The 20777-nt window shown below is 38.0% G+C and overlaps 1 protein-coding gene across 1 annotated transcript in view; it reads right to left on the reverse strand.

Annotated features, from left to right (window-relative positions):
- Window positions 1–20777, reverse strand: part of LOC133775471 (disintegrin and metalloproteinase domain-containing protein 32-like) — a 140111-nt gene that overhangs the window by 55327 nt on the left and 64007 nt on the right. The window contains exons 10-11 of the mRNA XM_062213812.1: window positions 11798–11934; window positions 8395–8572 (exon numbers count right to left, since the gene is read on the reverse strand). Of these exons, the coding sequence (XP_062069796.1) occupies window positions 8395–8572; window positions 11798–11934 (315 nt within the window). The remainder of the gene's footprint in view (window positions 1–8394; window positions 8573–11797; window positions 11935–20777) is intronic.

Here is a 20777-nt window from a genome sequence, read left to right on the forward strand (position 1 = left end):
AAATCAGAGGCCCTTCCTCAACAATGGCATCTTTTTTTATTCAGATACCCAAGATCATACAAAATATGTTATCAACTTTGGCCAGGTACAGGAATAGAAGGCTATGACACAATATGGCAAAAGGGATTCCTATCATGCCAGATTCCAAAATTCATGAGCAATCACTCTCCCAGGAGATCGAGTCCTAATAAAATCTTAATGAGAGGGGACCTTCTGATCAGTGATAGCCTAAGTGGAAGGGACCCTACCTTCTGCTTACCACACCTACTGCACTTAAAATTTAGAAAATAAAACCCCTAACTCGACCACTTCAGTCTTCACAGGCATATCTAGAGTGTATTTCTTCCTATTCTTTTGAACCAACTGAGAACCTTAAGTTTATCGTCAAAAAGTAAAAATATAAGTAAAATTTCTCTTATTGTGCATTTCTTAAAGAGACGTATATTAAGACTCCCATGACGGCAACTCTCAGCTGACATGCTGTTCCTTCTTTTCTTATTTATCCTGGGACACCACTATTGACAGAAAAAAGTCCCTGGTAAGATTTTCTACCCTAAAACATGGGAATCTTGGTATATCTCATGAAGTTGCTTTAAGAAATCTGTCTGCTCCCTTGGAAAACTCAGCAGCAACTACTGGTCAGGCTCAAGAGCAACTATATTATTTTTAGAATTCCCTAACTGAAGCGTTACGGACAAACAACTACCCCTAGAATACCTACTGGTAGGACAAGGCAGGATAGGTCCAGTGAACAATCAAACCTGCTACATTTACATTAATAACAGTGGGCTCATGGAAAGGGATGTCAAAAGGACTTCTAAACAAGCCATAGGTTCTATGATTTTGGCAAAAGAAGTCCACCAACTCACAAAATATGGGAATAAGCTTTATGCATATCCCCTTCTCGGACATGGTTGTGACATTCTTTGGTTTTTTTTTACCCAACTGCAATCTTCTTCATTGTCAAGTTTGTCTCTTCCATAATTCAACAATTACATGCCAAAACAATGGTCACACAGGGATTCCAGGCATTGCCAACAACTGACTGCAGACTTCTACCTTCTCAAACATTTTAGATCATTCAGCCAGGGATATTCTGTCCCTGGAAGAATGCCCTGATACTGCATTAAGATGTTACAGAAGACAAACCTTCCTCCCTGAAACTCCTACTAAGAATAAAGGATTACAATTCCTGATGGGAAAAATGATATGGCAGATAGGTAGCTTTAGCAAAAGGACTATGATCTGCCATATAACAAGCATAGCTGACCTACCACAGGACAGCTCTAGACAGCCCATGCAGCAGCCACAGCTGACCCACGTGCAACAACCCTGCCCAGCCTACCGGATAGCCCTATCCATATCACCCAATTCCTTGTTCTGGGAACCAAGCTTCCTTTATGTGTACAGCCCAAACCCACCTCTGTGTGTCCCCCCACCCACCCAACACACACCTTTTCTATGCAGTGGAAATTTCACAATCTACATTGTTGCAAACGTAGAAGCAGTGTCAGCTGAAAATATCAAATATGACTGCAGGATGTGTCCATATGATGACCTTTAGGTCCTAATAATTATTATAAGGAAATTACCATGAGGAAATTTCCCAGTCTCATTAAACACCTGATGCCATGACTTTTCTTGTGTTTCTATAAAAGGGTATGGAAACTAGTGGTCCAAGTCCTCCCCAAAATTTCACCCACATTTAAATATTCAACTAAGTTTCACCCCACCAGACACCACCAGAAACCACCCCCACCACCTGCTAATAGTATAAAACATGATCTAAACCTTATTGATGAGTCCATTTCTGGTGGTTTGTCTTTTTGTTCATTTTCTCTGTTAACCTTCTTTTCTCTTATTACTTGAGTATGCACTACCTCTTTACCTTTGAATAAATCCTGCTTTACTGTATATTTTTATGCCTCAACCTTGAATTCATTCATGCACAGAGAGAAGAGCCTGGAAGTTCCGCAGGCAGGGGTCCCACTGAGCACAGCATGGACATTATGGAAAACAGTACAGATAGTTCTTTAAAAACTGGAAATGGACTGCTATGTGACTAGCAACCCAACTTCTAGGTATATCTCCAAAATACATGAAATCATTGTATTAAAGATACATCTGCTGCACTGTGTATGATAGCACTGCTTGCATTAGCAAAGATATGAATAAACCAATGTGTCAATGCTCAGATGAGAGGATAAAGAAATGCAATATCACACATACACATTTATACAATGAAATACTGGTCAGCCATTAAAATTAATAACATCCTGTGTTTTGCAGCAAAATGGATGGAATGGGAGGACCTCATTTTAAGTGAAATAAGTCAGATGCAGAAAAGCAAATACCACATGTTCTCTTTCATACATGAGGGCTGAATAGAAAAAAATCAATCTAAACACAGAATGATAATGAATTGAGGTAGAGAAGGGTAGGAAGCAAAGAGGGAGTTTGGAGTTTTTAAAAATAGGGGAATCATGGTGTAGCTCATTAACTGTGACAAATATATCACACTAATATGTTAAGGGGAATTTGGGTGTGGAACAGGTAAGACTCCTTCCCAAATTTTGTTTCATTAATTTAAAACTATTGAGAATTCAATAAAATAAAGTTACATTTTAAATTGCTTTAAAAAATAGGGAGGACATGTTCTACCAAATGGTTAAACATAATTAAAACAATGTGATGTGAATCATTCATGTAGTTCTATACAGGTGATAAAACTTAATGTGATTTCTATCCATTTTAATCAAGTATATCAGGCACATTGGCAATACTACTGTAAATAATTAAATATCTGTAAGAATTGCACCCTGGACACTTTGCGTTTTGTTGTATTATCAGGGCATCCTCAGCAAGCTAATGATAAAATCACTGTATTTTTTTAACTTTCATTTAATGAATATAAATTTCCAGTGTACAGCTTATGGATTACAATGGCTTCCCCCTCCCATAACTTCCCTCCCACCCGCAACCCTCCCCTCTCCCGCTCCCTCTCCTCTTGCATTTGCATCAAGGTTCATTTTCAATTCTCTTTATATACAGAAGATCAATTTAGTATAAAGATTTCAATAGTTTGCACGCACATAGAAACACAAAGTGAAACATACTGTTTGAGTACTAGTTATAGAATTAAACAAAATGTACAGCACATTAAGGATAGAGATCCCACATGAGGAGCAAGTGCACAGTGGCTCCTGTTGTTGACCCAACAAATTGACACTCTAGTTTATGGCACCAGTAACCACCCTAGGCTGTCGTCATGAGTTGCCAAGGCCATGGAAGCCTTCCAAGTTCGCCGACTCTGATCGTATTTAGACAAGGTCATAAAAGACAGAGTGAGGATAGTAACCAATGATCCTAAGAGTGGCATTAACCAGGTCTGAACAATTATACAGCATTAAGTGGGGAAGAGGACCATCAGTACACACAGGTTGGGAGTAGAGCCATTGGTGGTAGAGTAGAGGTTATGATTACAAAGGAATGAGGCCCAAGTACGCTAGACAGGGTCTAGAACAAAGGACAGGGTCATTATTAGAGGAGCTAAGAAAGGTGCTGTCTAAGCTACAATTAAGTTTTCTGATTGAGATGCAAATAGAACCTGATAGAAGGGGCTTGATAATAATCTGGTGGGCTTTAGGCCTTGTAAGTGAAGAGGCCCAGACCTATCTATCTCTTCACATGGGGTATATCCTATGGGAGGTGTGAACCTCCTAGGGGAAGGCACTCTGTTGACTTTCATTACTTAGCTGGCCTGGGAGGAGAGCTGGCCAGGTCAAGGCAGGTGGCATCTCTAACAAGAAATTTACAGTTCTGCCTGCAATGTTGCTGACCCTGCTTGGCCGTGCCCTCAGCTGCAGTGGTCACTTTGGAAGTTGGGCTGAGTGAAGGGCTTTTCAGCTTAGAGCCAATAAGATCTGTGGCTCTGACCTGGGCATCCTTCGACTCCAGGGCAGGTCCATTTCCAGTGATCCAACTCTTGGCAGAGCTGCCAGGGCTCTTCACAAGCTGACTTCTGCTGAAGCCCAGGCTTACCACATTGAAAGCCACTGCAGTGGACTGGCCTGTTGGGTCTCCTTGAGGGAAGATCACTGTACAGATCAGCCATGAATAGGCCTGCCACCCATTGCTTCTGATGGCCGAGCTTTCTTTTCCTCCTGGTTTGTGTTAAAGCAGACCAGAGGATGCAAGTCAAGGGAGTGCCCGTGTCCCATCTCTAATCTTCGGTGGCCTGAACTACAAGTCTATAGTCACAGGCATGTTCTGTAGTAGTTTTTCTAAGGTAGACAATGCCCATGAGGAAAATTATATTCTCACTTTAAAACTGTCTTTCCCTTTGGTCTGAAAGGGAGGTTTTTCTACTTACTGTTTACGTCGCTGATGGCGAAGTGAATCTAGCTATGAGATTATTAAAGTTCTTATTTTGGCTATGCTATTACAGAAAAATGTTAGCCATCTCTTCTATAAGGTCTAAAGATTAAATTGTGTGTCCTACAGATTCCTTCATAATAGAATTAGTTTCCTACCTTGAAGAGAATAGAGAAATGAAACAACAAGTTGGGCTTAGAATAGAGAAATGAGGGAGCAAGTCCTAGATCGCTTGCTGACAATAGCAATATCACATGAATACTTAGCAAACAGTTTCAACCATTAGATAACAACTTAAGAAAACATTTACCAGAAGGTCCAATGCCTTCTATAAATTTTAAGAATCATGTATTTGAAAACACCTCTTAAATATCTAACATGGTGTAGTTTGTTTAGCCAGTAAACTTAAGCACAACCATCTAAAATGTTTTTAGTTTCTTTCTACCAACACGTTTAAAACATATGATACACAGATTCAGGTCACACAAATTAAAATGTATCTTTGATTGATTTTAGCAGCTTAAATTTATGGACAATCTTATCTATAAGCCATTAAAAATAAAACTCTTAATAAAATTTCCCCATGTGGACATACAATATGTACACACATAGAACATAACACAATAGACCAATATAGCAATTTTAATAATAGCTTTTAAAATCTTTAACTCTTTTTGTAGATTGCCAATTGATTTGAATTGCTTTTTGTTTTTAGTAACCTCAGTTAACCATACTTTCTCTCAGTTGGTACTGTTAATACATTATTGGCTTCATCTGTTTACAGAGCCATCCCAAAGTACTGAATACAATAGAAGTGGCTGGAAAAAGTCCATAGGAACCTATAGGAGGACAGCTAAACACAGAACCAACAACGCTTTAGTTTTATGAGCAGCAAATCATATATAACTGTGGATGACAAAAGACTTTAAGTCGCCTTGTTTAAAATTATAAACTCATCAACCAACAAGAGGCATTTGCTTACTTCACAGTATTTTTGAAAGCACCTGTAGGATTTTACAAGTATTTAACCCTTTAGGCCTCTGGGGCTTTCTCATTAAGATAACTATCATGTCTAGTAACACAAGATCATTAGACTTGTTAATTCTCAAACATTTGTATTAATAGCATTTTCCATTATAGAAACTTAAAGTTTGGTACCACATCACATCTTGACAGTACTTCTAATATAATCCAAATAGCCTGATTAGTTGGTGTCTCTATAAGATGAGAGACATAGGTCCTTCGATTTTTTCAGTTGGGCCCCAACTGGAAAAACCAAAGTCCAGGATTTACTGGAAATTTTAGAGACCAGATTGTGTGAAACTTTGATTGTTTGAATGCCTGTCAAGAATGCCAAGAAGGCTCAAAATCCAAAATATCTGGTTAAAATAAGATTCCTTAAAATCATGACATAACATAGACCAAATTTGTTACAAGGTGATTATTCAAATCTTTGAAAATAAGCACATATTTAAATAACCCATAGATCTTAATAAAAATTCAGCTGTTTTTGAACAATTAGAATTTAACAGACATCAAGAGAACATAGTAGATTACTTTAACACATTGCTTTAACAGAGCATCAGAGTTTAATTCTATGTCAAAGAGAAATTGAGCTTCCTGTGATCTTTTGCTGTGAGGTTTCCTTCCTTTACCTTCTTTCATATTGGTGACCATGTTTCTGTGTTTCTGTGTGTAACACATCTTTAAGCATCTTTTGCAGGGCAGGATGAGTGGCAACAAATTCTTTCAGTTTCTGTTTGCTATGAAAAGTCTTAATTTCACCTTCATTCACAAATGAGAGCTTTGCAGGATATAATATTCTGGGTTGGCAGTTTTTCTCTCTTAGTGCCTGGGCTATGTCTCGCCATTCCCTTCTAGCTTGTAGGGTTTCTGATGAGAAGTCTGCTGTGAGTCTAATTGGAGATCCTCTGAGAGTAATCTGACGTTTCTCTCTTGCACATTTTAGGATCTTTTCTTTCTGTTTCACTGTGGTGAGTTTGATTACAACATGTTGTGGTGAGGATCTCTTTTGGTCATGTTTATTAGGGGTTCTATAAGCTTCCTGTACTAAGATGCCTCTGTCCTTCTCCAAACCTGGGAAATTTTCTGCTAGTATCTCACTGAAAATGCCTTCTAATCCTTTCTCCCTCTCCATGCCTTCAGGAACTCCTAGAACCCGAATGTTGGTTTTTTTAATAGTATCCTGTAGATTCCCGACAATATTTTTTAGATTTCTAATTTCCTCTTCTTTTCTTTGGTTTGCCTGTTTCCTTTCCTGTTCTCTGTCTTCTAAGTCCGATACTCTCTCTTCTGCTTCGCCCATTCTGTTTTTAGGCTAATGTGTTTGTCATTTGATCTATTGAATTCTTCATTTCATTATGATTTCTCGTCACTATTACAGTTTCTTGTTCCACTAGTTGTTTCATTTCATTTTGATTCCTCCTTAATATTTCATTTTCATGAGAGAGATTTTCTATCTTGTCCATTAAGGATTTCTGTAGTTCAAGAATTTGTTTTTGAGAACTTCTTAATGTTCTTATCAATTTTTTGAGGTCCGCTTCTTGCATTTCTTCTATCTCATCATCTTCATAATCTTGAATTGGGGTGTCTTTTTCGTTTGGGGGTGTCATAGTGTCTTCCTTGTTCTTGTTACCTCGGTTTTTGCATTTGTTGTTTGGCATGTTGGAGATATTTGGTTTCTTCACTGTGGTGTTTTTTCTTGTTACACTATGGCTCTATATTAAGTGGACTGTCTGCTTTCGGTGGAGCCTTAGAGACTTGTGATGAGTGTGGACTGAGAGCTCTGTTTGGTTCCTCAGGGTTGAGGGTGTGTCAAAGATGACACTCCCAGGTTAGGCGTGGTAAATCTCTCTTTCTTTCTTTTTTTGATTCAAAAGGGAAGTAATTCCACACAGCTGAACGTGATTGGAGGTAGTTAGCAGCCAAATGATATACCCACAAGAGCCAGAGATCAGAAGCTCTTTCCCAAGGACCACACAAGGAATCTCTGCTGCCCTCAGTGTGGGCTCCAATTCTCCTGCAGTCTCCTACTGGGTTGCCAAGTTAGATGCTAATCACCTGTTATTTCACCCCTCCCCCCAGAGTCAGGTTTTTCTGCTAGGCTCAGGGCTGGTGCAGACCTGAGGTCACCCTGCTTATGACGTATGTCCAAAATGGCGCCTGCTCTTTGTCTTGCTTGCCTTTGAGAGGTGAGGTGAGCGGAGAGAGAGAAACTCGTGTCCATATCAGTCATTATTTTTTTTTTCCTCTCTCTCTCTTCTAGTTAGCCTGGTGAACTTTTCCCCACAGAGTTTCAAGCCTCGTTCCCTCTAGTCTCCTCTTTCCGCTTGCCCGCTGGTGTCTTGGGCTATTGAGGTTCGGCTCACCTCGCGTTCCAGCACTGGTGCGTTGATTCTGCCGCTGGTGTCCCAAACTTGGGCTCCCACGCTCTCCACGCAGGTCCACTGTGAATCACTAGTTCCGGAAGAGTTTCCTCTGCTGTTTCTTCCCCTACTCTTCCTTGACCCTGCAGTATTTCCACTGTTATTAACCTGTCTCTCCCCCCAGACTAATAGTGTGCTCCCTTCCTATTCCGCCATCTTGCCGCTCTCTCCAAAATCACTGTATGTTTATATTACAATACTAATACAGACACCCTTATTGTACTACTGAATCCACTAGGAAATAATGTCCTAAAAGGCATGTGATTAGAAAGATCTTATCCTTATGCATTTAATCTGGGATGCAAAAGCTGTTTCTTGATACCCTTATGGTCCCATCATCAGTAATTTTGGTAATACATTTAATATTTAAAGATAATAATAGATACAATTTATTTGTAAACTCTTTCAAATTAAAAATTTAAAACAATTTTAAGCTGAACAAATGTCCTATATTTCACTTATATAGTTTTAGAGGTAGTATATTTTAAATGTATGCAAAACATTTATGAAAGAGATGAACTAAAATAATATATTTATTAATGAGTTTTATTAATTTAGTAATTATAAGACTTACTTCCTGTGTACCACAATCACAGTCTTCACCAGTCTCTACTCTGCCATTTCCACACACTGCTTCCTCCTGTCTTTGCATTTGTGGTTTATTCTGAAGACAGCTGGCATCCTGATTTGAAATGAAACTTTCAAAGTCACTCAAACTGCAACTGCTAAAAGTCTTTGCACCACTGGATGTCCTAAAGATTAATCCATAAAATGGCATTAGCATTGTACTTCTGAAAACATAATTCCAGATTATATACATTAATTTCAAAATGTTAACATTTAATAAGCAATAAGAAATGTTAGGTGCTTAGACACCAAATGCAGTCCTGAGAAGATCATATGATTTCACTCACTGGAATGCATATCTTGCCTTTTCCAAAAAAATTAAATACAACTCAATAGGACAAACCCAAATAAACTAATTTAAAAATAGGCAAAGGACTTCAACAGACATAGCTCCGAATAACTAACACTCAACTGATGATAAACTTTTATTAAACAAATCATTCTGTGCTAATCCTCAAACTTACTCAAAGATCTCAGAAAATCTGTATACTTTATATAATTGTACCTGTAAACTATTAAAGATAACTTCAGAGAATATTTTCACTGCTGAGTCAGGTTTTTTTTTAAAGATTTTATTTATTTATTTATTTATTTATTTATTTGAAAAGCAGAGTTAGAGAGGCAGGGGCAGAGGCAGAGAGAGAGAGAAATCATCCATCCACAGGTTCACTCCGCAAATGGCCACAATGACTGGAACTGCAAAAAACTGAAGCCAGGAACCAGCCGCTTCCTCCTGGTCTCCCATTTGGGTGCAGGGCCCAAGCACTTGGGACATCCTCCACCACCCCGTGGGGCCACAGCAGAGAGCTGGACTGGAATAGGAGCAACCAGGACAGAACCGGTGCCCCAACTAGAACCCAGAGCACCAGCGCCACAGGTGGAGGACCAACCAAGTGAGCTGTGGCACCAGCCACCTTGTATCTTGATATGTGGGATTTTGATGCACCCAGCTTTAGTTTTATTATTTAGAATCGCTTTACCAATACCAGTCTCTTATGATTTTATATGAATTCTATGGTCTTTTTTTCCAGAACTGAGAACAACATCTTTGGAATTTCAGTTGGGATCATATTGAATCTGTAAATTGATTACTATTCAATATAGTTCTGCAAGTTTTAGTCAGGGCCATTAGACAAGAAAAAGTAATCAAAGAGATACATATGGCAAAGGAGGAAGTCAAATTATCCCTATTTGCAGGTGAAATGACCCAACATATAGGGGAACCCAAAAATTCTACTAAGACATTATCGGAACTCATGAGAGAGTTTGGCAAAGTTGCAAGATGCAAAATCAACACTCGAAAATTTACAGCATTCACATACATAAACAAGAGCATGTCTCAGAAGAAAACTTCTAAGATTTTTTCTTATTCACAATAGCTACAAAATATGTAACTATCCTGGGAAAAATTTATTCAAGCAAAAATCTCTACAGTGAAAATTAGAAAACGTTAAAGAAATAGATAGAAGTAGACACAAAATGGAAAAAAATCTTCCATGTTCATGGATTGGAAGAATTAACATCATTAAATTTAGCCCATACTACCCAATCAAAAGGAACTTACAGACCCAGTGCAATCCCAATCAAAATAGTAATCTTTTATATTTTTGAGAATATTATTATAGTCATAATTTTCATAACTATATGAGGATTTCTTCAAAAAGTTCATTAAAATGGATTTACCAAAAAGTTTATTTTGTTTGAAACACATGCATGGCTTTTTCTTTATATACATTTCTCATGAACTTTCTGAAGAATTCTCATATGCATGAATTTAAATTTTGCACAAAACATAAATTTACCTTGTAATTTCATGTTCCACAAAATTTTTACATACACTTGTGTTTGTGTGCACAAGTGTGTACATGAGTGTGTACTTTTCCATTTATGTATCTATATGGAAAGTATATATTCATTATATAAGCATCTATGGGTATGTGTGTATCTGATCATTCTTATTATTGCAAATTTTGATATAATTATATGTGTACATATACATATGTGTGTTTGAATTTGTTCTATTTTTAGAAAATGAGCGTGAACACATTCAGTGGTGTTTAGATGTTACTATGAAAAGATCCGGCTTTATTCTCACTTTCAGCTTTTAACAGTTCTTCAGTGATGAATCGGTAATAACTATCAAAGGACATTATTCAATAAGAGAAAAAACATAGAATACTAAAGGAACATGTGGTAGCTCTTGTGTGATAACTTACATTGAGTGAGCACAATGGTTAAATTTACAAACCATACACATATAGAACTATACAGTTTTATTAATTTCTCTTTTTATTCTTACATAACCTTTGGAAGTAAGAGTATAGAAACTATCATTTCCAATGAAAAATAAGAAAAGTAATCTAAGCAAAGTAAGTAAATTGTCCAAAGCCACACAAATACTATATATCTGATAGTGGTCTACAACTAGAGTTTCTCTTCTTTGCGGGTTTTCAGGTTTTTCCACAACATTAAACTACTCTAAAGCAACAGAAAAAATTGTCTGAATTAAAGATAACTTGTGGTGCTGGCACTGTGGTATAGCCGGTAAAGCTGCCACCAACAGTTCCATTATCCCATATGGGTGCCGGTTCAAGTCCACTTCCAATCCAGCTCTCTGCTATGGCCTGGGAAAGCAGTAGAGGACAGCCCAAGTCATTGGGCCCCTGCACCCACATAGAAGACCCAGAAGAGGCTCCTGGCTCCTGGCTTTGAATCGGCACAGTTCTGGCCATTGTGGCCATCTGGGGAGCGAACTAGCAGATGGAAGAACTCTCTCTCTCTCTGTGTCTCTCCTTCTCTCTCTGTGTAACTCTGACTTTCAAATAAATAAATATTTTAAAAAGACAACTTGTTATGCCCTCCTGACATATTTTTAAATATCTTTATTTAGAGAATTAAAAATGAATCTTAATTGAATGGAAGGGGGGAGGGAGCGGGAAAGGGGAGGGTTGTGAGTGGGAGGGAAGTTATGAGGGGGAAAGCCATTGTAATCCATAAGCTGTACTTTGGAAATGTATATGCATTAAATAAAAGTTAAAAATAAATAAATAAATAAATAAATATCTTTATTCAGTGCTTTCATCAAATATACATCATAAGGAAAATGCCCAGGAAACATATACTGAACATTTGATTTGATCTCCTTGAGTGTCTTTAGTGGTACACTTTGCTCCATACACTTAACATTGTAACTTACATGTCTAGGTTTTCTCATTAATTGTTCCATTGACAGTTAGCTTATGCTACAAGTGAATACTGAGTTTTTTCACTGCAAATATCTAAAACAAAATAAACATGACAAATAAATAAATACCTTAAAAGCTTACTAAAGTATATACTAAAAAACTTACATAGCTTGTGGATTCATTATACAGATGGCTTCTGGGCAGTGACATTTTTTTGGATCATCAAATGATATCCCCAGACTGAGTGCCAGCATCTGGGATACAACAACTGAAAACTCCTCCAAAGTCATCTCCTTGGGATACTACAACAACAGCAAAGAAGATTCAAGCGAAGGCAATTCATTAAGTTGTAGTAAAAATATTTTTTCTAATTCTGAATATTTTTGCTTTTTAACAACATTTAAGATGGAGATAAATGCTCCTTGGATGCTTAAGATGCTGAAGCTCCCCTTACAAAATTTCACTAAGATATAAGCATATTGAGATTAAGCCATGATTTGTCATAATTTCAAAAAAGAACATCTAGCAAATTTAAGGAAGCTGCCAAAACTGCAAAAGAGCATTATTTGAGTAAGAAAAATGTCAATAGCCTTTTGGTTATATGGACTATAGTTTTCAATTTACCAAATTTATTACAATAATTCTGAAATTCATTTAGAATAATTCATGTACTCTCCTCCCAGCTGATTAAGTAGCTACATAATCGAATAATCTAGTTTAAGTGCATTGTTGCTTCCTACTGGGACCCTCATTTTGCAATGCCTTGTATTAGAGAAGCCACAGAGAACAGACCATAGGCATCATTCACAGATTACATTTCTCATGGGTGCACAAGTAACTTCCTTTTCAAGGAGAAAATCAGCCAACATAGAATAAGGAGAAGGTGGAGGCCAAATTCTCAGGAAGATTGAGGAACATATTTGCCATGTTACAAATATCAATAACAAAGATTTGAGGGTCAATTATCTTCTTATGACAGCCCTAACACACACATACACACAAGCACATACACAATGAAAAGCACAGTGAGAAAGCTGTTAGTGAGCAAGGGAAAATGCAAACAGGTAATCAGAATGTCTCTGCAGCAGCACTGAAATAACTCATCTTCTGTTGTTGTGGATTGACTTAGCTGAAGACCTTGCCTGATCAAAAAAATTTGGTAGGAAAAGCAACAGAATCTAAAACTTGGGATGGGAACAATTGAGGGAACATGAACAAACATATGTGTATTGTCCTTGGCAGGGGAGGAAGCTCTGAGTAACGTAAGAATTTCTGTGTTAAAAATAACTATTTTGGCCGGCGCCGCGGCTCAATAGGCTAATCCTCCGCCTAGCGGCGCCGGCACACCGGGTTCTAGTCCCGGTCGGGGCACCGATCCTATCCCGGTTGCCCCTCTTCCAGGCCAGCTTTCTGCTGTGGCCAGGGAGTGCAGTGGAGGATGGCCCAAGCCCTTGGGCCCTGCACCCCATGGGAGACCAGGATAAACACCTGGCTCCTGCCATCGGATCAGTGCGGTGCGCCGGCCGCAGCGCGCTACCGCGGCGGCCATTGGAGGGTGAACCAACGGCAAAAGGAAGACCTTTCTCTCTGTCTCTCTCACTGTCCACTCTGCCTGTCAAAAAAAAAAAAATTAAAAAAAAAATTAAAAATAAAAAAAAATAACTATTTTGTTTTTCTGTTTAAAGAACCAATTCTTTACTTCATGGATTCTTTATTTTATTTCATTAGATTCTATTTTGTCTGTTTCTACTCTATATTTATTATTTCTTTCCTTCTATTAACTTTGAGTTTGATTTGTTTTTGTTTCTCTAGTCGTTCAGATGCATTGTTAGGTTATTTATTTACTACATACTTAGTGCTGCTATTACTGTACTCTGTAAGGGTTGGTATTTTCTGTTTGCATTTTAATTAGCTTCAAGGATTTTTAGATCTTTCCTTTTAGTTTCTTCAAAAGATCCCTTGTCTATTCATGATGATATTGTACAGTTTTCATGTATTTATATAACTTCCAAATGTTCTTTCACTGTTTTCTGTTTGTTTTATAAGATTTATTTATCCATTTATTTGAAAGTAGAGTTACAGATAGAGGGAGAGACAGCGAGAGAGAGGGATCTTCCATCCACTTATAAATCCTACAAGGCAACAAGATCTAGAGTTCAGCCACGCTGAAGCCAGAAGTTAGAAACTCTATTCTGGTCTGCCACGTGGTGGCAGAGGTCCAAGTGCTTGGGTGTCTTCTGCTGCCTTCTCAGCCAAATTGGCTGGGGGCTAGATCAGACTAGAACAGCTGGATTTGGAACCAGTGATCACACAGGATGCTTGCACTGCCAAGTAGCTGTATAACCCCTTGGTTCACAACACCAACTCTTCTTCTGTTGTTCACTCGCAGCTTAATTCCATTGAGGTCAAGATTAATACATGATATAATTTCCATTTCTTCACATGTCAAGACTTGTTTTGTGGCTTCATATGTGTTCTGTCCCAGAGAATGTTCCATAAAATAAAGCTTTACCAAAATAAGAAAAAAAGAGAGGCTTTAAATGAGTAAAAGCAGAGATTTAAAAAAGGATTTTTTTCAACTGATACTATAGAAATATAAAGGAGCTTTGTTGGACATTATAAGTAACTCTATGCCACAAAACTAGAAAACATAGAAGAAATGCATAAAACCAAATTATCAAAATTGAATCAAGAGGACATTTAAAAAACCTGAGTAGATCAATAACAAGTAAGCAGACTGAAATTGTGCTAAGAAATCTCTCACAAAGAGGTTAAGATTAGATAGATTAATGACTGAATTCTACTAAGCTTTTAAGAAATAACTAGCATCAATTATTCTCAAACTGTGCCATTAAATATTGAAAAGAGAGAATTCCTCCAAATCCATTCGTTGAGGCCAACGTTACTCTGATATCAAATCAAAGACATGACAAGAAAACCTACTATAGATCAGTATCCATGGTGAACTTAAGTATAAAAACTCTCAATAAAATAAAATACTAGAAAATGGAATCTAACCACATATCAAAAGATCATATATCATGATCACGGGGATGCAAGGATGGCTCAACATAGGCAAATCAATATGCTTACTATCTCCCATCAACAGAAAGGATAAAATCATATGATCGTTTCAATAGATGGAGGAAAACATTCAATAACATTCAAGATGCATTTATGATTAAAAAAGAAAACCTGAACAACTATATATAAGAGGTATATACCTCAATATAGTAAAGTCTACACATGACGAAAAAAAACAACATTTTAAGGAATGCAGAAAAAATGAAAACATTTCCTGGTAGATCTGGCATCAGACCAATATTCTACTCTGTTAGGAGCAGAGATTAAATAGCCTTACCATAATATTAACAAGAAATAAGCAAGAACTACACTGATCGCAAGAGCTCTGCATGGACTTCACAAGAATGAGGCATGGCCTGCACTGCCCCTCCTTAGGACTTCATCGGCTCTACCCTGACTGCCAAGAGTGTATATAGACCATAGATTGAAGAGGCCTGGTGACTCTCTGAGAGTGGCAGAGTAGAAGCTCTGGGTTGACCCACTGCCTGAGAACTCTCTGCTGCCAGAATTCTCCCAGCCAGCCTTGCACTAGTTGGGCACTGAGGCTTTGCTCACACAAGGAGTCCAGACTCTGTCTGTTTGAAACAGACTCCATTTTCCACATGATGAGAGCCTACTTGCCCTTGGAGAACTGCCCCTCCCAGGTCAGAGGCCCCATCCCTGTGTGCTCTGTGCAAATCCGCCTTCTATGACTAAGAAATATTGTGAGGAGCACCAGAGGTACTCTGGGAGCTCTGGGTGGTCAGTTTACCCAGTGTGTTGTGCTATGCAAATCAAAATATGTGACTTCCCTACTTATTAATGCACTTACTATGTTGATGTCACACTCTCACCATGCTTAGTCAATATATTTTGGAAAGATTTAGCTAGTGCTCCTTGATAAGTGAATCAAGCAAAATGTATATAGATTGGAAAAAAAAGAGTGAAATTATCTCTGTATTTTAGAAGATATAATTCTATATGCTAAGTAAAGATTTCATCAGTTTGCACCCACACAGACACACAAAGTGTAAAAATACTGTTTTAGTACTAGTTATAGCATCACTATATAAAGATAATTGAAAATGAAAAAAAAACCTGGTGTTAAATTGGAAATTGCATACAAAATTAATCAATTTTTTAAAAATATCATGTAGGATCTCTGTCTTTAATGTGCTGTACACTGTTATTTAATGCTATAACTAGTACTCCAACAGTATTTTTTCACTTTGTGTTGCTATGTGGGGGCAAACTGTTGAAATCTTAATTAATATATACCAAGCTGATCTTCTGTATATAAAGAGAATTGAAAATGAATCTTGATGTGAAGGGACGGGGAGAGGGAGCGGGAAAGGGGAGGGTTTGCGGGTGGGAGGGAATTATGGGAGGGGAAGCCATTGTAATCCATAAGCTGTACTTTGGAAATTTATATTCATTAAATAAAAGTTTTAAAAAAGATAAAATTCTAGGCCGGCGCTGTGGCTTAACAGGCTAATCCTCCGCCTTGCGGCGCCGGCACACCGGGTTCTAGTCCCGGTCGGGGCACCGATCCTGTCCCAGTTGCCCCTCTTCCAGGCCAGCTCTCTGCTGTGGCCAGGGAGTGCAGTGGAGGATGGCCCACGTTCTTGGGCCCTGCACCCCATGGGAGACCAGGATAAGCACCTGGCTCCTGCCATCGTAACAGCGCGGTGCGCCGGCCGCAGCGCGCCTACCGCGGTGGCCATTGGAGGATGAACCAACGGCTAAAAGGAAGACCTTTCTCTCTGTCTCCCTCTACTGTCCACTCTGCCTGTCAAAAAAAAGATATAATTCTATATAGAGAGAGAGAGAAAGAGAAACTTAATGAATATACCAAGAGACTATTGGTACTGACAAGTGAATTCAATAAATTCAGTAAAGTCACAGAATATAAAAATCAACACACAATAAATAACACTGCTACACACCAAAAATGAATGAAGTCACTGAGAAATAGTAATCTGATTCAGAGTTGCTAAAAAATACCTTAGAATAACTTTATCCAAGAATGTAAAAGGTGTTTACAATGAAAATTAAAGAACACTTACGTAAAGATAAAAAATTAAATGAACTCCTATGTTCATGGAATAGAAGAACTAATATTATTAACATGGCCATGTTACTCAAAATAATCTCCACATTCAATACAAAACAGTGGGTGACTCACTATAAAGTCTGTTTTCTAATCCAAAAATCATAAATTTACGGATTCACAGAACTAGGTCTAGAAAGAACCAAAAAACTATGCAAGCAGGTGTCCCATGGTATTAATGTTTCCTTAGTTGTCCAACTCAGTTACTCATCATGACAGTGAATAAACTTTAATTGTTTGAAGAGTAGGGTAAAGTTGAGCCTGGTTTGATTGATTAAGCAAGATATGTTAGCAGCAGTAGAAGTGGGCATCAAAACCTAATTCAAAAACAAAGTAGGCAAATTCCTGTAGTACTTCTTGTAATTCATTGTGCTCAAAAAAGGAGATGGTCTAAAGTATGACTGATTCATGGGTTCCTAATACTGGGCTGAATCAGAATTTTGAAATGAAGCAGAAAATTGAAAACAAGACTTGCTGATGAGAAGGAAACCTAAGGGAAACATATGAAAATGGAGTTCTGTGAATGAAGACAGACTGAAAAAAACCCCTCCAATTCCAAAAACATTTCAACTATAGAGAAGATGCTTGAAAATCAGGTTGACAGAATTTGTTCACTGGATGTCAGCTACACTTGTCTTTTCCAGCCACTTCAGAGATTTCTCAGAAGTCCATTGTACAAGTAAGCACAGCTGCACAGATATGAGGATTTGCATGAGCTCAATATCTTCAACTGACGAAAGCTTATTTGACTTACTGTACACCCTACTCTCCATCAGTAGAGGCTAATGATGAGCCCTCATTTTAGCACAATGCTGTGTTGATTGGATTAGTCAACCAATAGAAAATAGGTGTATTGCACTGAACAACACACCCATCAAAGGAGCAATGGTTTGGCCTCACATAAACCAGATATGAAATTGTTTGCTTGTTCATGCTATTTATCCCTTCAACACATTCCTGTACTTACAGAATATCTTCTAAATCATCATAGTATATCACTTATGATCAGGAGAACATTCTATGGCACAGTACTTACAGAATATAGTAAGATTTACTTATCGCATGGCGCATAACCCAGACGCTTCTGGTACACAGAATGGTATAACAGCTTCCTAAAGAGAACTGTGGCACCACCTATGAGAGACAACAACTTGAAGAGTGGAAAAGATGACATTAATTATGTTTTTTTCTTTTTTTTCTTTTTTTTTTGACAGGCAGAGAAAGACAGTGAGAGAGAGAGAAAGGTTTTCCTTCCATTGGTTCACCCCCAAAATGGCTGCTATGGCTGGCGCACTGTGCCAATCCAAAGCCAGGAGCCAGGTGCTTACTCCTGGTCTCCCATGCGGGTACAAGGGCCCAAGTACTTGGGCCATCCTCCACTGCCTTCCTGGGCCACATCAGAGAGCTGGACTGGAAGAGGAGCAACTGGGACAGAACTGGTGCCCTGACTGGGATGAGAACCCAGAGTACTGGCGCCGCAGGTGGAGGACAAGCCTAGTGAGCCGTGGTGCCGGCCGAAATTAATTTTAAAAAATTTTTTTTTAACTTTTATTTAATGAATATAAATTTCCAAAGTACATCTTTTGGATTACAGTGGCTTCCCCCCCCCCCATAACTTCCCTCCCATCCACAACCCTCCCCTTTCCCGCTCCCTCTCCCCTTCCATTCACATCAAGATTCATTTTTAATTCTCTTTATATACAGAAGATCAGTTTAGTATATATTAAGTAAAGATTTCAACAGTTTGCACCCACATAGAAACACAAAGTGAAAAATACTGTTTGAGTACTAGTTATAGCATTAAATCACAATGTATAGCACATTAAGGAAGAGATCTTACACGAGGAGTAAGTGCACAGTGACTCCTGTTGTTGATTTAACAAATTGACACTCTTGTTTATGGCATCAGTAATCACCCTAGGCTCTTGTCATGAGTCACCAAAGCTATGGAAGCCTCTGGAGTTCACCGACTCTTATCATAGTTAGACATGGTCATAATCAAAGTAGAAGTTCTCTCCTCCCTTCAGAGAAAGGTACCTCCTTCTTTGACGACCTGATATTTCCACTGGGATCTCATTCGCAGAGATCTTTCATTTAAGTCATTTTTTTTTTTTCACAGAGTGTCTTGGCTTTCCGTGCCTGAAATACTCTTATGGGCTTTTGAGCTGGATCCAAATGACTTAAGGGCTGATTCTGAGGCCAGAGTGTTGTTTAGGACATCTGCCATTCTATGAGTCTGCTGTGTATCCTGCTTCCCATGTTGGATCGTTCTCTCCCTTTTTTGTTATATCGGTTAGTATTTTCAGACACTGGTCTTGTTTATATGATCCCTTTGATGCTTATTCCTATCATTATGACCAATTGTGATCAGAAATTGATCAAATGGACTAGTGAGATGGCATTAGTACATGCAACATTGATGGGATTGAATTGGAATCCTGGTATGTTTCTAATGCTACCATTTGGGACACGTCAGCTTGAGCATGTCCCAAATTGTACATATCTTCCCTCTCTTATTCCCACTCTTATCTTTAACAGGGATCACTTTTCAGTTAAATTTCAACACTTAAGAATAACTGTGTATTAATTAATTAATTATTTTTAACATATCCTGAAGCAGCAACCAAAACTTGGCACCATCTCCCCAGCAGATAGTAGGCTTTAAGTCTGAGAATACAACAGGTAGTGACTCAATAACCAACTGAAAGAAATTTCATTTTCTGTTTCGTGGACCTTGAGTTCAGAGCAACTGAGTAGTTGTATCTATGTAAATAATGCTTTCACGAGGAACATCATTATAGTCCCATTACATGTCACAGTTTCCCACAGCCACTGTTACGCTCTTAATGCCAATGAACAGACAAGCTGGGATGGATGAGGGTCACTGCATGGGATAAGATACTGAGTTGCTAGGAAATTTGTTGCTACAGAGTAGGTTCAAAGAGAAAATGTTGGCCAATACAAAATCATGGCAACCCAACAAAGACAAGACTATCAAAGAGTCATATCCTGGATGAATGAGGTAAAGATCAACAAGCAAATAACTTCACCAAGCTTAGGTCCATAGAATGAGGAGTATAGAATATGGGTGCTCAAAAGAGGCAGTTAAGTTGTTCACAACCACAGATGAATGCAGGGTTATACCAGTTATATTTTATATTACTTCCGTTTCCTTTCATCCCCTAGTATCTTATAAAATAATACTGTGTATTTATATTAACCCATTTCAAAGTACAAAAGTCTTATAGACTAATTTAATAAAATTTGATGACAAATATAAGACATGTACAGCTATGATACACCTACAGATACTTCAAAGATACAACCAAAGTTCAAATAAAGTATAATTAAAATATAATTTTATTTTGGTGCAAAAACTTTTGAAATCCGTATATAAAAGTTCATGAAAAGTGGCCAGCATTGAAGCTACTTCACCGGCAAAGACTGCAGAAAATGGCCCAAGTACTTGGAACCATGCCACCCATACAGAAGGCTCAGATCAAGGTCCAGGATCCTGGCTTGGGCCTAGCCGAGGCCTGGGAGTGGCAACCATTTGGAGAGTGAATCAGCAAATGGAGGATATCTTTTCTGTCTCTCCCTCTCTCTGTAACTTTGATTTTAAAATAAATAAGTAAATTAAGCTTTTTTAAAAAGAATTTGTTTAAAGTTATGAAGAAGTTTCATGAAAAATATGTAACATTATGGACTTAAAACTGTATATATTAAGATACATGAAAGTTGTTCCCTTCTTATAAAGAAAAAAGCAAAAAAAAACACAAAAGGAATTACAGTGCAAGAAAATAAAGTCTGAGCAAATATTAAGTGAAAAAACCATAGTACAGCAGGAAAATAGGAATAAGCTCTACACAGTAATCAAAGGAAAAAAATAAATCTATAATTTAATTATAATTTCCCAAGTTTTCTGAAATGCTGTACACACAGAAAGGGGAAAAAAGTAATGCAGTGAAGGCA

The sequence above is a fragment of the Lepus europaeus genome, chromosome 16 (assembly GCF_033115175.1).
Source record: "Lepus europaeus isolate LE1 chromosome 16, mLepTim1.pri, whole genome shotgun sequence".
NCBI classification, from domain to species: Eukaryota; Metazoa; Chordata; class Mammalia; order Lagomorpha; family Leporidae; genus Lepus; species Lepus europaeus.